At 39.3% G+C, this 16,541-nt stretch overlaps 1 protein-coding gene across 1 annotated transcript in view; it reads left to right on the plus strand.

The window, feature by feature from the left end:
• The window catches only part of LOC143386344 (chromodomain-helicase-DNA-binding protein 1-like), a 162,009-nt gene that overhangs the window by 29,594 nt on the left and 115,874 nt on the right, over positions 1–16,541 (plus strand). The window contains 3 exon segments of the mRNA XM_077108005.1: positions 1,039–1,137; positions 3,929–3,999; positions 6,316–6,430. Coding sequence (XP_076964120.1) covers positions 1,039–1,137; positions 3,929–3,999; positions 6,316–6,430 — 285 coding nt within the window.

The following is a 16,541-nucleotide window of genomic DNA, read 5'->3' on the forward strand; positions in this document are numbered from 1 at the left end:
GGGACAGGGAGGGTGCCTCGTCTTCATGGTGCCAAGAAAGGAAGAGGATGAGGCACAGTCATGGCTTAAGGGCTGGTCCCAGTGCAGTGTCATGTGGCCAGGAAAACATGGCTTATAGAATCAGCGGACGTGGATTTGACTCTTGGCTCTTCGGTTTACCTGGTTAAGTTACCCACTTTCCCTGAGTGTCAGCCTCCTAATCTATGTTAATGGGACAATATCTGTCTCATCCTCTGCACAAGTTTTTTAAGAGGGTGAAACAAGGCTGCATTTTAGAAGAAAACTGTATTCTCTGAGAAACTCCCTGTGTGTTCCCCTGACAACATTTGCATGTTCTGTATCCTCTGCCAGGAACCCTACTTTCCCAAATAATTCCATCAAGCATTGTTCAAATGTCTGCTTGTAAAACAGTCTGTATGTTGCCTCTGTTACCCTGTCCTATTTCTACACTACTTAACCTTTATCCCCTCCTGGTGTATTAACGTGTGTCTTTGACCGTCTCATTGCATTAGAATATAAGCTTAATGGAAGAGGACTGTGTGTGCATGTGTGCTCACTGTATCACCCCATACCTCGAATGTCGTCTGACGTGTGGTACAGGTACATGAGTAGTTGTGGTGTGAATGAGTATAAATACCAGGTGCCACCCAGCTCCATTAGTGTGAGCTTGAATGAGTCATTCAACATTTTCTCTTCCTTGCTTGTAAAACGGGAGTTGTATGCTGTGGTATTAACAGTGCTTGTCACTGCCGTGTTCCATCCACTCTCCACTCTCCAGGGTTACAGACCCACCAGAAATTTCTGCTTCTTCTTAACACTCATTTTTGAGCTGCCTTTCTGTTATGATGACCAGGCGTATCTTTCAGAAAACCTGAACATATTTGGGAATCCAACTATGATTCTCTTAGGAGATCAGATATATCGTTCCTTCCCTTTGAAAAAATCATTCTTCTACAAGCCTATCTTGTGTGATTTTGGTTTTCTAATTGTGGGCTTGACTTTGCCTCTTACAGATGAAAATTTTCTTTCTTCTGCCAGATGACTCTGGCCGCTGGGGCAGAGGTGGCTTATTCACGGCTCTGGAAGCACGATCAGCTGAGCCAAGAAAAATATATGAGCTGGCAGGAAAAATGAAAGGTAAGAAACAGAACAATGGAATAAGACAGGAAAAGACACTCAGGATGGTATTGAGGTTAGCTAGCCCTTGAGAAGACTTAGGAGAGCCGATTGGGATCGGAATTCTGTCATCTCTCTGCCTGTTTTCTCATCTGTAAGGTATATACATTGTCACACCTACCCTGTGGGACTACAGTGAAGATAATGTAGGTATTTTGAAAAATGTCAATTGCTGCATCTTTAAGTATTAGAATAAAGATTGTTTTATCCAACTCATGCCATCTTCATAAGGGAATATCCCATAAAAATGTCAGAGAGCTATAGGAGAGAAATGCGACACACTATTAAAACTGGTGGGTGGTGGGTCAGGTTTGTGCTAGGTGGATTATGAGGTCAGCAGAGCCTGGGTACAACACTCCTTGGAGACAGAAACAAGGCTGTTTGGGACTAGGAGAACTTAGAAGACTAAGAGGTATTGTCCTTTGTCACACAGAAGGGAAAAGGCCACCTCCTTTACATGGCAAGGTTGCCACATGTCAGCAAGAGTAAGATGATCACTGAGGTCATTTTCTGCGGTTGAGCAGTCACGGGACCTTGTCCAACAAAGAAGGGCCCTCCAGATATCTTAGAGACTGGTTTTCCTAATTCTTTTGCCCAGTTCTCTAAAGTAAAGAGAAAAATAAGGGTGTAAAACACATTGCTGAAAGAAGGGTTTGGTGTGTGTTGAAACAGCCAACCCAGATCTAGATCTTGACTTGGCAGGATTCAAAACAAAAGCAGAAAGGTGCAGAGAACCCAGGAGCAGTCAGAGCCAGAGGTGCCGACTGAGGTCCCTGTTGGAAATCGTGTTGGAGAAATGAGAGGGCAGAGAACAGTACATGGAAAACTTTTGGAGCTAAGAGGAGACAGTAAGAATTTTCAGAAAAATAAGAGAACCTTGAGAATGTAGTATTTTGAAGTAAAGGTTTTGCTTATTTAAATTGAAGTATTTCAGATTTTTTTAAAAACTGGATATTTTGTATACCTTAATGAGATACCTTGGGAATGGGATCAGGTCTAAACACAAAATTCACTTATATTTCACATAAAACTAATGGACATAGCCTGAAGGTAGTTTCATACATTATTTTTAGTGCACTGTGCATCACATGATGTCTAATGTGGAATTTTCCACTTGTGGCATCATATCACTGTTAAAAATTTGGGATTTGGGAGGATTTGGGATTTCTGGATTAGGGATGCTGCTCAATCTTTGTAAGGGAAGAGAGAATATTAAGAAGGCAAAGTGGTTTACAGTGTCAGACTCTGAATTAGTATACAGGGTAAAAATGGGAGTTCATAACCTACTTTAATCTAATGTATGAAATATGATATGTCAAGAGCTTTGTAATGTTTTGAACAACCAATAATAAAAAGAATTGGGAAAAGGCCACTGGATTCAACCCATGATCAGTCACATGACCTTGGAGCACTTTGAGTGTCAATCTATACAACTGTCACCTGGTTGTATAGATTTAAGGTAAAAGTGGTCAGTAAGAAAATGGAGTTGGAAGGTGTACACTCTTTTCTGAAGAAGGATTTATATTTTTTAATCTTTTTTTGTAGTTGTAGATGGACAGAATGCCTTTACTTTATTTTTTTATTTTTATGTAGTGCTGAGGATTGAACCCAGTGCCTCATGCATGCTAGGCAAGCTCTACCACTGAGCTACAGCTCCAGCCCCATGAAGAAGGATTTAAATAGCCTAGATCAGAGTAGGTGGAACTGGACCAAGGCTTTCTGGAATGGTAAGAGTTATCTGGGGTCTGGGAAGATGGGTTGAATTTGAATAGGTGGATAGAATGGCAAGAGATGCCTAACAGTCCCACATTCTTTTTGGTATCCCTATAGTATTTACTGTTCCCAAGTCATTGCACAGTCCACATGCATGGGCCAGGCATAGGCCAAGGAACAGCAGAGTTCAATTGTAAAGGGAAGGTTGGCCACATCATAGAAGACCATACATGGCTTGTCTAGGGGATACGTTCTAAGTAGGACAACATCCAGTGGATCACGGCTAGACATACAGGAAGCCTGATCAGAAGAATGGCATAGCAGGGCTGGGGCTGAGGCTCAGTGGTAGAGCACTTGTCTAGCATATGTGAGGCACTGGGTTCGATTCTCAGCACTGCATATAAATAAATAAAGGTCCATTGTCACCTAGAAAAAAAAATTGAAAAGAAAATGATGTAGCAGAGCCAATATTTTAGAATTAAAAGATTGGGGTGTGCAAGATATCTACCTTTTTAGTTTAAACAAATAGTTTAAACTGGGTTATGTAGAGCCCAGAATTAAAGGAGCACATCTGCCTAGAATGTCAGTTTGATTTGATTTGTATGGGGTAGGAAAAGATGCAAATAGGTAGCCGTAGTAGAATGCAGAATTTGAATGATGTGAGACAAACACTAAGACTTCCAAAGGCATTTCAGGCTCATAGAAGTCCTCCCCACCTTCCTACCCAGGGATGCCTCTAGCACTTGCTTTCCCTCTCCGTTGCCTGTAGGGCACTTGGCTGGTGACGTTTGGGGAATACTGAGTTAGCAGAACATGAAATATTCAGGAGGGAAGCAGATGAGAACCTGGCTAAGGTGGTGACCGAGGTCAGGAGAACAGGGGAGTGAGAAAAGGCTACGAATGACTGGCAGAGGTAAGGTCCTAGACCTAACTGGATTTGGAAGAGCAGGCACAGTAGGGTTCAGAGTAATTCTCCTTCAGTAGTCCATGTGAGACTGAGTGTTCTTTCTCTTGTTCTTTTTTCTTTTTTTAATCTCAGACTTGAGTTTGGGAGGTGTCCTTTTATTCCCTATTGATGATAAAGAGTCAAGAAACACAGGGCAAGATCTGGTAAGTTTAAAAACAAAAACACATCTCTTAATCAGAACTAACATTTGGCTCCCAATAATTTCTCTTAAAGCCTTTCCTGCCCCTGCTGGCCAAGATCTCTAGTATGCGAGTGGTTTGCTCCGGCTGCCATAACAGTGCCTCAGACTGGCACTCAGCTTAACCCTAGATACGTATGTTCTCAGAGCTCTGGGTGCCACCAGTTCAGGATTAGAGTGTTGGTAGGTGGGTTTCTTCTGAGGCTTCTCTCCTTGACTTGCAGATGACCACCTTCTCACTGTGTTCTTCAGAGGACACAAGCCAGTTTCGATTAGGGCCCACCCTAATAACCTCATTTTAACTTAATAATCTCCATTCTTTGTTTTTATTTTACATGACAGAATGTATTTTGACATGTCATACATACATGGAGTGTAACTGCCCACTCTTTTTTTTAAGAGGGAGAGAGAGAGAGAGAGAGAGAGAGAGAGAGAGAATTTTAATGTTTATTTTTTAGTTTTTCGGCAGACACAACATCTTTGTTTGTATGTGGTGCTGAGGATCGAACCTGGGCCACATGCATGCCAGGCGAGCACGCTACGGCTTGAGCCACATCCCCAGCCCTCTAACTGCACATTCTTGTGGTTGTCCATGGTATGGAGTTACACTGGTTATGTGTTCATGTATGAACATAGGAAAGTTATCTGCAATTCATTCTACTGTCAGTATAAATCTTTTTAAGGCTTTTGTCCAAGTGTAGTTACATTCTGGGGTACTGGGAGTACCCCAAATTCAAAACATGGATTTGGGGGAGCAGGGTCCATCCCATAACAAGCAGGTTGGCCCCCACACCACTTCGCCATCCCCCAGCCTTCTGAGTATCACAGCCCCTAGGTGCTGTCCCCTGCTTCCTTATCATCCCCTGGCCTAGACTCCAGGCCCCTTCGTGTGTAGGGACTTTTTTATCCTTAGTATACCACATAGTATCGGCTCCTAGGAAATGCTCAGTAAACATTTACTGAAGAGTAAGAAAATATGTCTCAAAACTCTGGGGGTTTCATCATTTATTACATGAAAGTTTTTGTAAAAGATTGTGTTTGCTGGCCAGCCACAGGCAGAGGAAAGGAACCAGTACAACACTTCTCTGCTTATATCTGAATCCTCCTTTTACACCTTAAGTATCTCTTGCTTGCTTGTCTGTCATTTGGAATACCTGTAGTGAATTTACTTACCACACCGATATTTTCTCCAAGACCTGAGTCCACATCCAAATTTTTTTTTTTTAAGAGAGAGAGAGAATTTTTTTAATATTTATTTTTTTAGTTTTCGGCGGACACAACATCTTTGTTTTTATGTAGTGCTGAGGATCAAACCCGGGCTGCACGCATGCCAGGCGAGCGCGCTACCGCTTGAGCCACATCCCCAGCCCCTCCACATCCAAATTTTGAACCAAAACTTACACTTAAGAAATTTAGAACCAGGCTGAAAGAGGTTCATTCTCTTCATATTGGTGGTGTGTGTGACTAGCAACAAAGTGGTTTCCGGTTTATTGGTTCATTCAGGAATTTCTAAAATAAGAAAAAAAGGCAGAGGGTGTACAACATAATGTCCATGCATGAGAATTTCAGAATATAGTTACTCAGGAAACTGTTCACGATGTGGAACGTTGTGTCTCACATTGGCTCCAGAAGCTCCCTGAACTCTCCAGCTTCCCCCATTAGTTGGAGGTGGGGGATCTTTGGCATCTGTTTTCATAGAGATTGTCTAGACAGAAATGGTTCCCAGGACAAGCAGGCAGCCTAACTCTAGTGTCAGAGGACTGGATCGTGAGAACCTCTAAAATCCTATCTACTCCTAAGAGTAATTTTTCTTTACCTATGAGAACATTTAGAAAGTACAAGTTTTAGATTCCAGTTTTTAACATATCATGAAAAGAGGAAGAAATTCCCGTTACCACAAATACAAGTTCTGATGAGTACATAATCACACATTGCTGTGCAAGAAGAGCATACAAAAGAGATGGAGCCACCCGGTGCAGTGACACACACCTGTAATCCCAGCAGCTCAGGAGGCCGAGGCAGGAGGATCACAAGTTCAAAGCTAACCTTGGCAATTTAGTGAGACCCTAAGCAACTTAACAAGACCCTGTCTCAAAATGAAAAATAAAAAAAGACAGGAGATGTGGCTTAGTGGTTAAGCCCCTGGGTTCAATCTCTGTAACCAAAAAAGGGGCCGGGGGGATGGAGCCAAAGCCTATGTGGTCCATAAAAGGCTATGGCAGGTCACTGAGTTGACAGTGGAACTGTCTCATGTCATCCATCTAATGGTTGTTCTTTCTAGTTAGCCTTGTTAGTGGCTCAGCAACGTGATCGCTCCGATGTCCTGTCTGGCATTAAGATGGCAGCCCTAGAAGAGGGCCTCAAGAAGATATTTTTAGCAGCAAAGAAAAAGAAAGGTAAGCTCTTCCATCTGAGATCAGGAGAGGACCTTCTTCTTCCAGACATGTGGTGTCGTTTTGAGGGGGAGATGAGGAATGTCCAGACCACACTCGGTTTGCATGGCAAAGGTAGAGCACAGAGTGCTGACCACTTCATCTTGTCTGTGTGTGACCCGTTTCCTTTTCAGGTTGGTTTTATATTTTTTATCTCGTTTTTATCATGATTTTACAGTGGGGAAGCAGAAGATTAGAGATGAAGAAATTTGGTCATATGCTATTGGGAAAAGCCGTTTATTATACTTCCCCTTAGAGAGTCACAGTATGCCATGACTCTCTGCCAAAGAAATTTAATTTTGTTTCTAAACCTAGTGTGTCTTGGTGTTTGTTGAATTTCATGGATTATTGGGGAATCTTTGATTTCACCATTAATCGTATTCTACTTCTATTGTGCCTGCTTATTTTCAAGAGCCTGTGGATCTTTGTTTAGCAGAAAAACTTAATTTTTCCCTATTATAATCCGCTCACCAGCATATTTTTCACACTGTATTTGTGTATTTTGTGTGGACAGTCATTTTCTTCTCTGTATATCGTATACCCATCAACCCATTTTTGATGAGTGAAGACATCATGATCTTTTTTGCAAATGCCAGCAGAATATTATGCATCCATAAAATAGATGAAATACTGATATGAGCTCCAGTATGGATGAACTTTGAACGAATGCTAAGTAAAAGACAGTCAAAAAGCTCACATATTGCATAATTCCATTTATAGGAAATGCTCATAATAGACAAATCTAGAAAGCCGACTAATGGTTGTCAGAAAGGAGGAAGGAGAGAGTGAGGAGGGAATTTATTATTCTTATAGAGAATCTTCTTTTGAGGTAGTGAAATGTTTTGGACTCAGATAAAGGTGTTTGCACAATATGTAAATATACTAAGTGCCACTGAATTGTATCCTTCAAAATGGTTAAAATGACGAAATTTTATTTTCTACATATTTTATTAGTTTTAAGAACATGCATGATCTCTGGATCTTCTTTCTGAAATTTAAGCAACCCAATTGTAGGGGGAGTGTGTGAAATTTTTCATAAGCATCAACCAGGATATGGGCACTTAAAATAGAAAAAAAACAGAGGAAAATTAGAAGTTAAAAGTACTAGTGCTTTTAGTATCCTTGCAGTTCACTGTTTAAAATATATTATTCTTTTTAAATGAAAGCCAAATTTTTAAATTTAACCCTTTATTTTTAAAACCATCTAAAGCAGATCAGATTTTAGCAAAATATTTCTATCCATCTAGCTAAATCTATTTATCAAACATGAATTATCTATGTGGTCACCCCTCTATCAGTGCATATCTACCTAGAAAAATTTCTGTAATTTTCTAATATAAATAATAGTAATTTATGGATGGCAGAATTCTGGTGATAAAAATAAGTCTTCCTTCTAATTTTTGCATTGTTTGAATTCCTTGTAATGAACATGTATCATTTTTATAAACAGCTTTGTGTGATTTTTTTAACCAAGTAGTCTAATAAGCAATACTAATACTAATACTAATACTAATACTAACACTAATACTAATAATAAAGTGGCACAGAGGGGTAAATATGCTGAGATGTAATGACAATTAGTTCTGGGGGAAACATAGTTTTTTTGTTTTGTTTTGTTTTAATTTTCTTGCGTTACTTTTTCAATTCCCAAGGTAATAGTTTAAAAATCCTTAAAACTTAGAGAAATATTCAGAAGCTTGGCCAATGTCACAAAACTGTTCAGAGTGGAACTAGCCGGGGCTGGGATTCAGATTTGCTTGATATCAAAGCGCAATTCTCAGACTTGATTAATCTTGCCATAAGTAGTATGGCTTTGTTTTTCAAAAATTCAATCTCAATGTAATTTCCCCCTGGATTCTAACTACTGTCTGAGCCCTACATCTGTAGTTCAAAATGCCAAGCCTGCAGAGGAGGGTATTGTCTGTGCTTTCAGTTCCAGGAAATTATCCACCTACCATCAAAATGCCCAGGGTCAGAGCATCTGCTGCATACAGAGCACAAACAGGATGCATTGCTCAGCAACAAAGAGTCCAGAGTCCTCGTGAATTAAGATGCCCAGAAGCCCACTTCAGAGGGAGCTCTGTGGTGTTCGATTACCCATTTACTCACTGCTTATTGAGTTCCTGGGAACTATAAATGTGGATCCCTGATTGTTAGTAATGTTCTCCTTAAGACATTTTTTTTTCCAAGCAGAAACCAACTCATGCGAAAAGAGAAATTTTATCACTCCTGTAATCCCAGCAATTTGGGAGGCTGAGGAAGAAAGATCAGAAGTTCTAGATCAGCCTCAGCCACCTACTGAGATCCTGTCTCAAAATAAAAATAAAAAGGGTTGGAGATGTAGCTCATTGGTAAAGCACCTCTGGGTTCAATCCCCAGGTCAACAAAACAAAAAGCAAAACCTAGTTGGTTTTTTAGGATTGAAAGACTGAGCTATATCTGAAACTCAGACACAAAATGACACCAGGGATGGGACTTAGAAATTCAAAACAAATGGTCTAAAGTCACATGGTTCAAATTTAAACCTTTCCTCTGACATTAGTCCTCTGGCCTTAGATAATTTGCTTAACCACTCCATCTGCTTATCTGTAAAGGAGACATAACAGTAGTGTCCTCACTGGTAATTCTGAGTGTTAAGCAGGTTACATATGTAAAAAGGGCTTATCAGAGTGACTGATAGCTCTTTGAATTCTTCTTCTTATACCACTGAATACTTGATTTCTTAATTTCCTAGCCTACCTGCTCAGTCCTATAGATTTTGTATGTCCCAGTTCAGCTTCAGTAGGCATAGTAATTTGACAACCTCTTCGTTTCAAATCCAAATTTCTAGAATATATATTGGTTGACTCATTGGACTAGGAGTTTTTTTTCCTTGTGCAATAAATAGAAGTCAGTAAGTACAGACTAGTTGTAAATAATCATTGCTGTTGGGAATCCAGTGTTACCACGTGCATGAAAGAAAGGGGAACTGAGCCAGGGGGTAGGCACTACATGGACCAATGGAGAAGTGGATAGTACATGGAGGAAATCTCTACATGTGCTGCTTTTTTGCTGGCGTTCAGAAGGAAAAGTGGGAAAGAATTCTTTGCTTTAACTTGGATGTGCAAAAACTATTTCTGTGAATCCCTTTCTTTCTTTTTCAAATCTTCCAATCAACCAACCAATCTTTCTGTCAACCAGCCAACTGTGCTCTTGGATTTAACATATTGTGATAGAGACTTTGAAAGCTACCATGAAGATAATGAAGGAAATAATATACTTGGTCTTTTTTCTTTCTTTTTTCATTGCCTATTCATTATCATGGATGGAGAGGTATGAGCCTTCACTCTTCCCACAGTGAATTCTTTTTAACAAAATCTGGCACTCTGGAATCAGTAATAGATTTTTCTACATGTTATTGTTAGAAATCTTTTCTTCATAATAGATTCAACTTTACAAAACACCAAGCTACAGTTGAGTAAGATGCCCTACACTGTCTAATTAAGTTGTGAATCTCTAAGATACTTGGATAATTATATTCAAGTCTGGAATTTTGAAACCTACCTACCTTGGAGGTTTCAACCTCCATTAATAATTGACTGGATTCATTTGTTTACAAGATAACAGAGAACCCAGCTCAGACTAGCTACAACAATAAGAGGAGCTCATCAGTTTATTTAACCAAGAAGTTCCATGATAGGTTAAGACTTCAGGCATAGATTGATCTAGTGGTTTACCCATGTCACTAGGGTGCTTTTTGCTTTTCTCCATCTTACCTTCCATTTAAAGGTTGGAATTCTTCATGACTTCAAAAGGCTGGTGGTAAAACAGAAGCTCCATTTTTTTTCTGTTTCAGCAGATTGGAGAATGTATTCTTTTGGCAGCTTCCACAGAAAAGATAAGACACTTTTTTCCCCAGAATTCCTCCAAAAGGCCATTCACACTGGCTGGGAGAAGGATGTATTGACATAAACCAGTCAAGGCTTATGTCAATAAGTGTTGATTAATAATCCTTGATTATAATCCTACCCTTGGATTCTTGGGAGAGTTCAATTCCAGCCAGACCTTTTGACTTAGAAATTTGGGTTCCTGTTAAAAAGGAACAAGGTTGAGAACTTATTCAGGGGAGGAAGCCAATAACTATTCTCTCAAAAATGTTTATAATTTAAGATATACTCCTTTTATGTTATTTCTTAAATTTCAATGCAGTATATATTTTTTACCAGTTTTTGGTGAGTGTACCTTGAGTTAGAGGAAAAATCATCCTCCCACTTATTACAGGCTGGCTTAGAAATAAGAAGATGAGCTCTAACTCTTTCTATTGAAGTCATTCTTCAGAAAAAATGAGATTCATTTTGACGTGTGGAAGAAGTGCCTTTATGGTTAATAAAATACTATAGAGACCTATTTTCATAGTTTGAAAGGAGTCATGCTGAGATATCTTTATTAGAGACTTAAAATAGTTCCAGTCTCACTACCAAGCCCTGTTCCCATCATCCAGATACTAATTATTTAGGCATTGGTAAGTGTCAGTCTCATCTCCTTGTCTCTCAATAGCTAAATTTATGGCAGTGCTTGAATCACTTGATATACTATATAGGAGGGATGTTTCCAAGAAGAAATATAGATAAGGCAAAGAATGGGATAGGGGAAAAATCAATTTGGATAAAATATGGAGCCTATTTAAACAATGTGCTTTGTGGACTTCCTTGGTTCCCTTTGGACGAATAAAGCAAATTTGAACATCTGGAAGACTGAGGTTAACTGTCAGAGGAAAACACTGATATGTCAAGATAATTGTTCCCTTTATGTTACTTCTCCCCTAGTGACCTCAGTGTGTACCAGGATCTGATGTGTTAGCCCATTTATCTAGTAGCTTTTTAGATCTTCCATGTCAAATGTGGGGTTTTTTTGTTTGTTTTTTTTTTGGCAGGGTACCAGGGATTGGTCTCAGGGGAACTCAACCACAGAGCCATATCCCAAACCCTTTTTGTATTTTATTTAGAGACAGGGTCTCACTGAGTTGCTTACCACCACACTTATGCTGTGATTGGCTTTTAACTTGATTTTCCCCTGCCTCAGCCTCCTGAGCCACTGGGATTACCAGTGTGTGCCACTGCGCCAGGCCCCAGTGTTCAGTGTTTGACTTAAGTCCAGGGAAAGTCTAGTATCAGTCCCGCTGAGCTTGAATATTGATATCATTTTAAAAAACTATTGATTGTTATTAATTTAGTAAACTAATGATGTTAATACCATCACCTGGTCCCAATGTATCCCCTATAGCTTCATTTCCTTTTTCTCATATGAAAGCCCCCCCAAAAAAATTAAAATAAAAACAGGCCAATAATTAAAACAAGTCACTCTTTAGATTGTGTGAACTTTAAGCATTTTGATACCAAGGCACTCCTTGCCTGCAGTTCCTAAAACTCTCCAATTTCTTATTAATTCAGAATATGTAGAGTTTGTTGAAATCTGCTCCTTTTTTTTCTTTTCTACATTTTCTGTTTTTTTCATGTATTATAATTAAATGTACCAGTATAATAAAGAAAAGAAAGGATTTTAAAGAATTGCATTTCAATTTGTAAAAAGGCACAACCTTAAACTCTCTCATCCTACTTTATATTAAATCTTATTTTGAAAGTATTTTAAGATCCTACAGATAGAATGCAGACTGCACACCCAGGAAGGTGAAGGTTGCCTTGTTACGAATGCTCAGTGGAAGGTTTTTTACTCCCTATCTTTGCCCAGAGCTCTTTTATTTTGGTTTCTGTCAATACTCTAGATTTATTTTTCCTTGCTTCTTGCACAGAGAGTCTCAACTTTGTGTGGGGATGACCAATGAGCACCCTCTGCACCCCTACAGCTCAGGAGCCCACTCTGAACAGCTGTGTGCCCAAATTCCAGGTCTCTCATCTCAGAAGAATGTTTCCCGGGAACTTTGCTTTTCTGTTCTTGGCCTCTGGGCAATCCTTCTTTCCCTCCCAGTCCAGTGAAGCACTTAAATAGACAATTTTATGTTTCTAATCCAGCTTTTTTTTTCTTGTTTTGTTCAGCAGTTTTATTTATCTAGTGTCTGCCCTGCTACAGGAAAGCCCTGAATTGCTTTCTAAAATGGTCTTTTCAAAGATTTGTTTACAAATAATCTGACTCTTGGATTCCATTAGGTTATATATTCAACAATAGTTTCTAAATCTGTCTTATGTCTTTTTATTATAACAAAAACAACAACAACAAAAAAGAAAGAGCTTGGGGATGTGGCTCAGTGGTAGAGATCTTGCTTGGCATGTGTGAGGCCCTGGATTTGATACTCAGCACTCGGGAAAACAAACAAACAAACAAACAAACAACACTTCCTATGCAAGTAATTTGAATTTTCTCTAAAGAGAAACTCTCACATTAGTCTACTTTCAAAGTAATTTCAGAAGAGTTGCCAACATGGGCACAAATCAGTTATGACAAGTCGTTTTTGAAAAGCACGGCACAGCTAAGGTTCCTAAAAAGAAGGAGTTGAAAACTTTAGTTGGTTTTCATGTCAGCATTTCTAGACTAGTATTTGTTGAAAATTCTTCAAACTCTTCTTTCAGATGTTTTTTTTTTTTTTTTGGACTTTTCATGGGCTTGAAAACATCTAAGGAAGCTGGATGGTCCTTATAAATATATAGCCAAGAGAAGGATGGATATGACTCTCTGAAATGGATGTAACTCCTGAACATGAATTATATTGTTGATGTTAAGACAAAGAGGTCATGGCTTGATGTACAAAAAGGAAATCCCAACATATTGTTTTCCTCCCAAGTTAGCACTTGACTTGTTGATGAGTCACATATGAGGTTCGAAGGAGAAGATGCACAAGTAATCACTGGTTTTGTAAGCATGCAAGTTCCAAGCCCATAGGCCACCATGCATGATTAGACCTGTTGTTATTTACACTTACATGGCCAGAGCTGTATCACTGTTTAAAAGTTGCCAAATGAGAGTAGCTTGTTTTCCTCTCCAGCACCTGTATCGCATGACCAGCTTTCAAGTGGACTTCCCTGAGCCTTTTCAGTATCTGAACATGCGAGTCCAAAACACTTTAGTCCTACTACTAAGAAGGATACTCACTGTAACACTGTTTTTCTGACCATTAAATGGACAATAAGAAGACCCTGGTGTGCAAAGAACAGGACTCAGTGAAGATGTACTGCCTGCTGGTGCATGACACTTTTCTAGGTTTTACGGGCCATGTGGAGGAATCAGCCCAAACACCTTGAAATAGCACTCAATTCATAGTTTACTTAAGGACACATGTGGCTTAGGGAGAACTTCTTTCCTCTGAAAGTGTTTCTTCAAACGAGATGAGAGTCGAAAAGAAGGTATTGAGAACACTAAGTAAAATGGCTGTGCTTTGTGGAATTGGCAGGATTCATCAATACATGTAACAATGTTTGTCACTGCCTTTGGACCTAACACGTATCAGTGTAGATGAACAGAGGCACAGTAAGAAAGATAGCTGGCATAAAACACCAAGGGGATGGGGCTAAGCTGCCTTACTAGGTTTACTTTTTTCACTCTGGTGGCACTTTCTGTTGTCTGTATGAACAGAGTTTCCAAGTACTTTCCCACTTAGCCGGCCTCTCTGTTATTCATACAGTTGAACTACCAGGGAGAGATGGATCAGTTTACCACCTGTGAGGCCTTTTATTCCACATTTTCTGCCCATTGCATGCTTTTGTTTTTTTTCAGCTCTTCCTACAAGCGCCCCTAATCCTGATCTCTCCTTAGGCCTTATGATTTCTTTAAGTGTCCCCTTTCATGGAGTCATATGTACAGGTATTATACCTGGTTCTATTGAACTCTACTTAATTCTTTCTCACCTCTGTGCTCCTTTTACCAAGTCACTCCTCAACACTTACTGTAACCCTTTGAATTTTTTGTCCTTTGTCCTTAAAAAACTCTTTAAAAATTGAACTATTTCGCATGCAGATACAGTCTTCTTGATCTGCTATTAATCCCCCACTACTGACATTGTAAGTTATTGAAATGTACACTTGCAGACCGTTTTCAGATTTTTGATTTCTGTATATCTATCTGTCTATCTATTTACAAACGTAACATGGTATTCTGAAAGTATCGTTCTGCTTTTGGAGCCCTACTTTGTGTTTTTCAGAAGCAGGCCTATTACACAGAGATGAATCCATGTTACCTAGATTGAGTTCAAACCGGTATGGGCACTGTGATTCCCATTATATTGTTCTACCTACTAATGGACAGTTAAGTTATATCCAGACCTCACCCCCTCCCCCATTAAGTAAAACCCCTGTGGAGAGACATGTAGATGCCTTTATGAACATATTGATAATTTTTCATGGCAGTGTTTTCCAAAAACCAGTTAGTAAAATCAATTTATTCCTTTGCAGCCTGAAATTACCTTCATTCCAGTTTACTGGTATAAGAACCGCAGTATATCAGCAACTATTCTCCAAAAGTAGTTCAGGCAGAAGTCATTCTAGATACCAATCAGTGCGGGATCCTCCATGTATTTTACACAGCCCATGGCAGGGGACATCCGTCCACTCGTTTAGAGCAACTGATGTTTTATGCTGGCAATTTAGGTTTATTTAAAGGACTCATTTGAAAACAGGTGAGACAGACTGATTAGATTTATTATGTATATGTATATGTATTATGTATATGTATATCATATATATTTTCCTAAAGTCTCCCAGAAAACAAGGACGAAGTCAATCCACATATCAGTGAACCATAGCAGAATGCAATTCTGAATTTCATATAAGCAGTGATAAAATCAAAAAGACAGGTGCTGGGGTTTTGGCTGAGCACTAGAGTGCTGGCTTTGCACTTTCAAAGGTCTTGAGTTGGATCCCCAACACCATAGGTGAAAGGAATGAATGAACCAATGCATGAGTGTATGATGAATGAATTAAAGGTATAAGGAGGAGGAGGAAGAGGAGGAGGAGGAGGAGAAATAGAAGAAGATGATGAGTAATTTGACAGAAGGGAAAAAGGGGAGCAGAGTGAGTTTAAAGTGTGGTTTCCAATTCCCAAACGTTAAATTACAGCAGATGGGATAGAGAGAGAAGATGGGAGGTCAGCAGAGGGAGGATAGTAGAGGATAGAAAAGGTAGCAGAATACAACAGTTACTAATATGGCATTTTGTAAAAATGTGGATGTGTAAACAATGTGATTGTGCAACCTGTATATGGGGTAAAAATGGGAGTTCATAGCTCACTTGAATCTAATGTAGGAAATATGATATCTGAAGAGCTATGTAATGTTTTAAGCAACCAATATAAAAAAGAGGTCTTCATTTTTCTTTGTAGTTGAGATCTCCTGTTTCCGTGACATGTTTAGTTGTGTTCTCTCCTTTAGTCCTCCCATGCTCTAGTTATTCTGATATGGAAAAACCAGCTGATATGCCCAACCAGTCTGTAAATCAGTGACAATTTTTTATTAAGCCTAAAGACACTTCACATTTGCTACAGTCATACTAAATACACTTCTTTGTTGGGAGTTTAAAATAAAGTACCTAGAACTCCCATTCTTGTTATGTAATAGTGGCTTCATCAGATTAAATGCTGTACTCTGGAATAAAATAAAATAGGAATAATTTACTCATAAAATTCCTACGTAAACCATCTTTATTTACAAAATACTATCTTAAGAATTATAGTTTCATTTAGCTTCAATTGGAGCCAAAGTATAGTCAATTACTGAAGTAAAAGCAGTTACTTAAGAACTGAAAATGAGAGAAAAGTCAAATTACATTTGAAGAGAGAGCAACAGTATGAGGTTTCTTGATTGGTTCTGGATGTTGAGTAACAGGCTCATTTGCAGGTGGAAGGAACCCTTCAGGGAACTCACTTGTACTTTCAGAATGCGGGTGTAGAGGGCTGAATTCCATCTCTTGGGGGAAGATTGTGAGGAAAACCCCCTCCCTGCATAGACATTTCGCATTGGAAATGGAGTGGCTGGTGGGCCAGGTGGAAAATAATCTCCAGGTTCCCATGCAAGTTTCCTGGGAGAGGTGGAGGAAAAAAAAGGTCCTCTTCTCATGAACTGACTCCTTGGGTCAACTGGAAACAAGGCACCTCT

Source organism: Callospermophilus lateralis, unplaced genomic scaffold (genome assembly GCF_048772815.1).
Source record: "Callospermophilus lateralis isolate mCalLat2 unplaced genomic scaffold, mCalLat2.hap1 Scaffold_109, whole genome shotgun sequence".
NCBI classification, from domain to species: Eukaryota; Metazoa; Chordata; class Mammalia; order Rodentia; family Sciuridae; genus Callospermophilus; species Callospermophilus lateralis.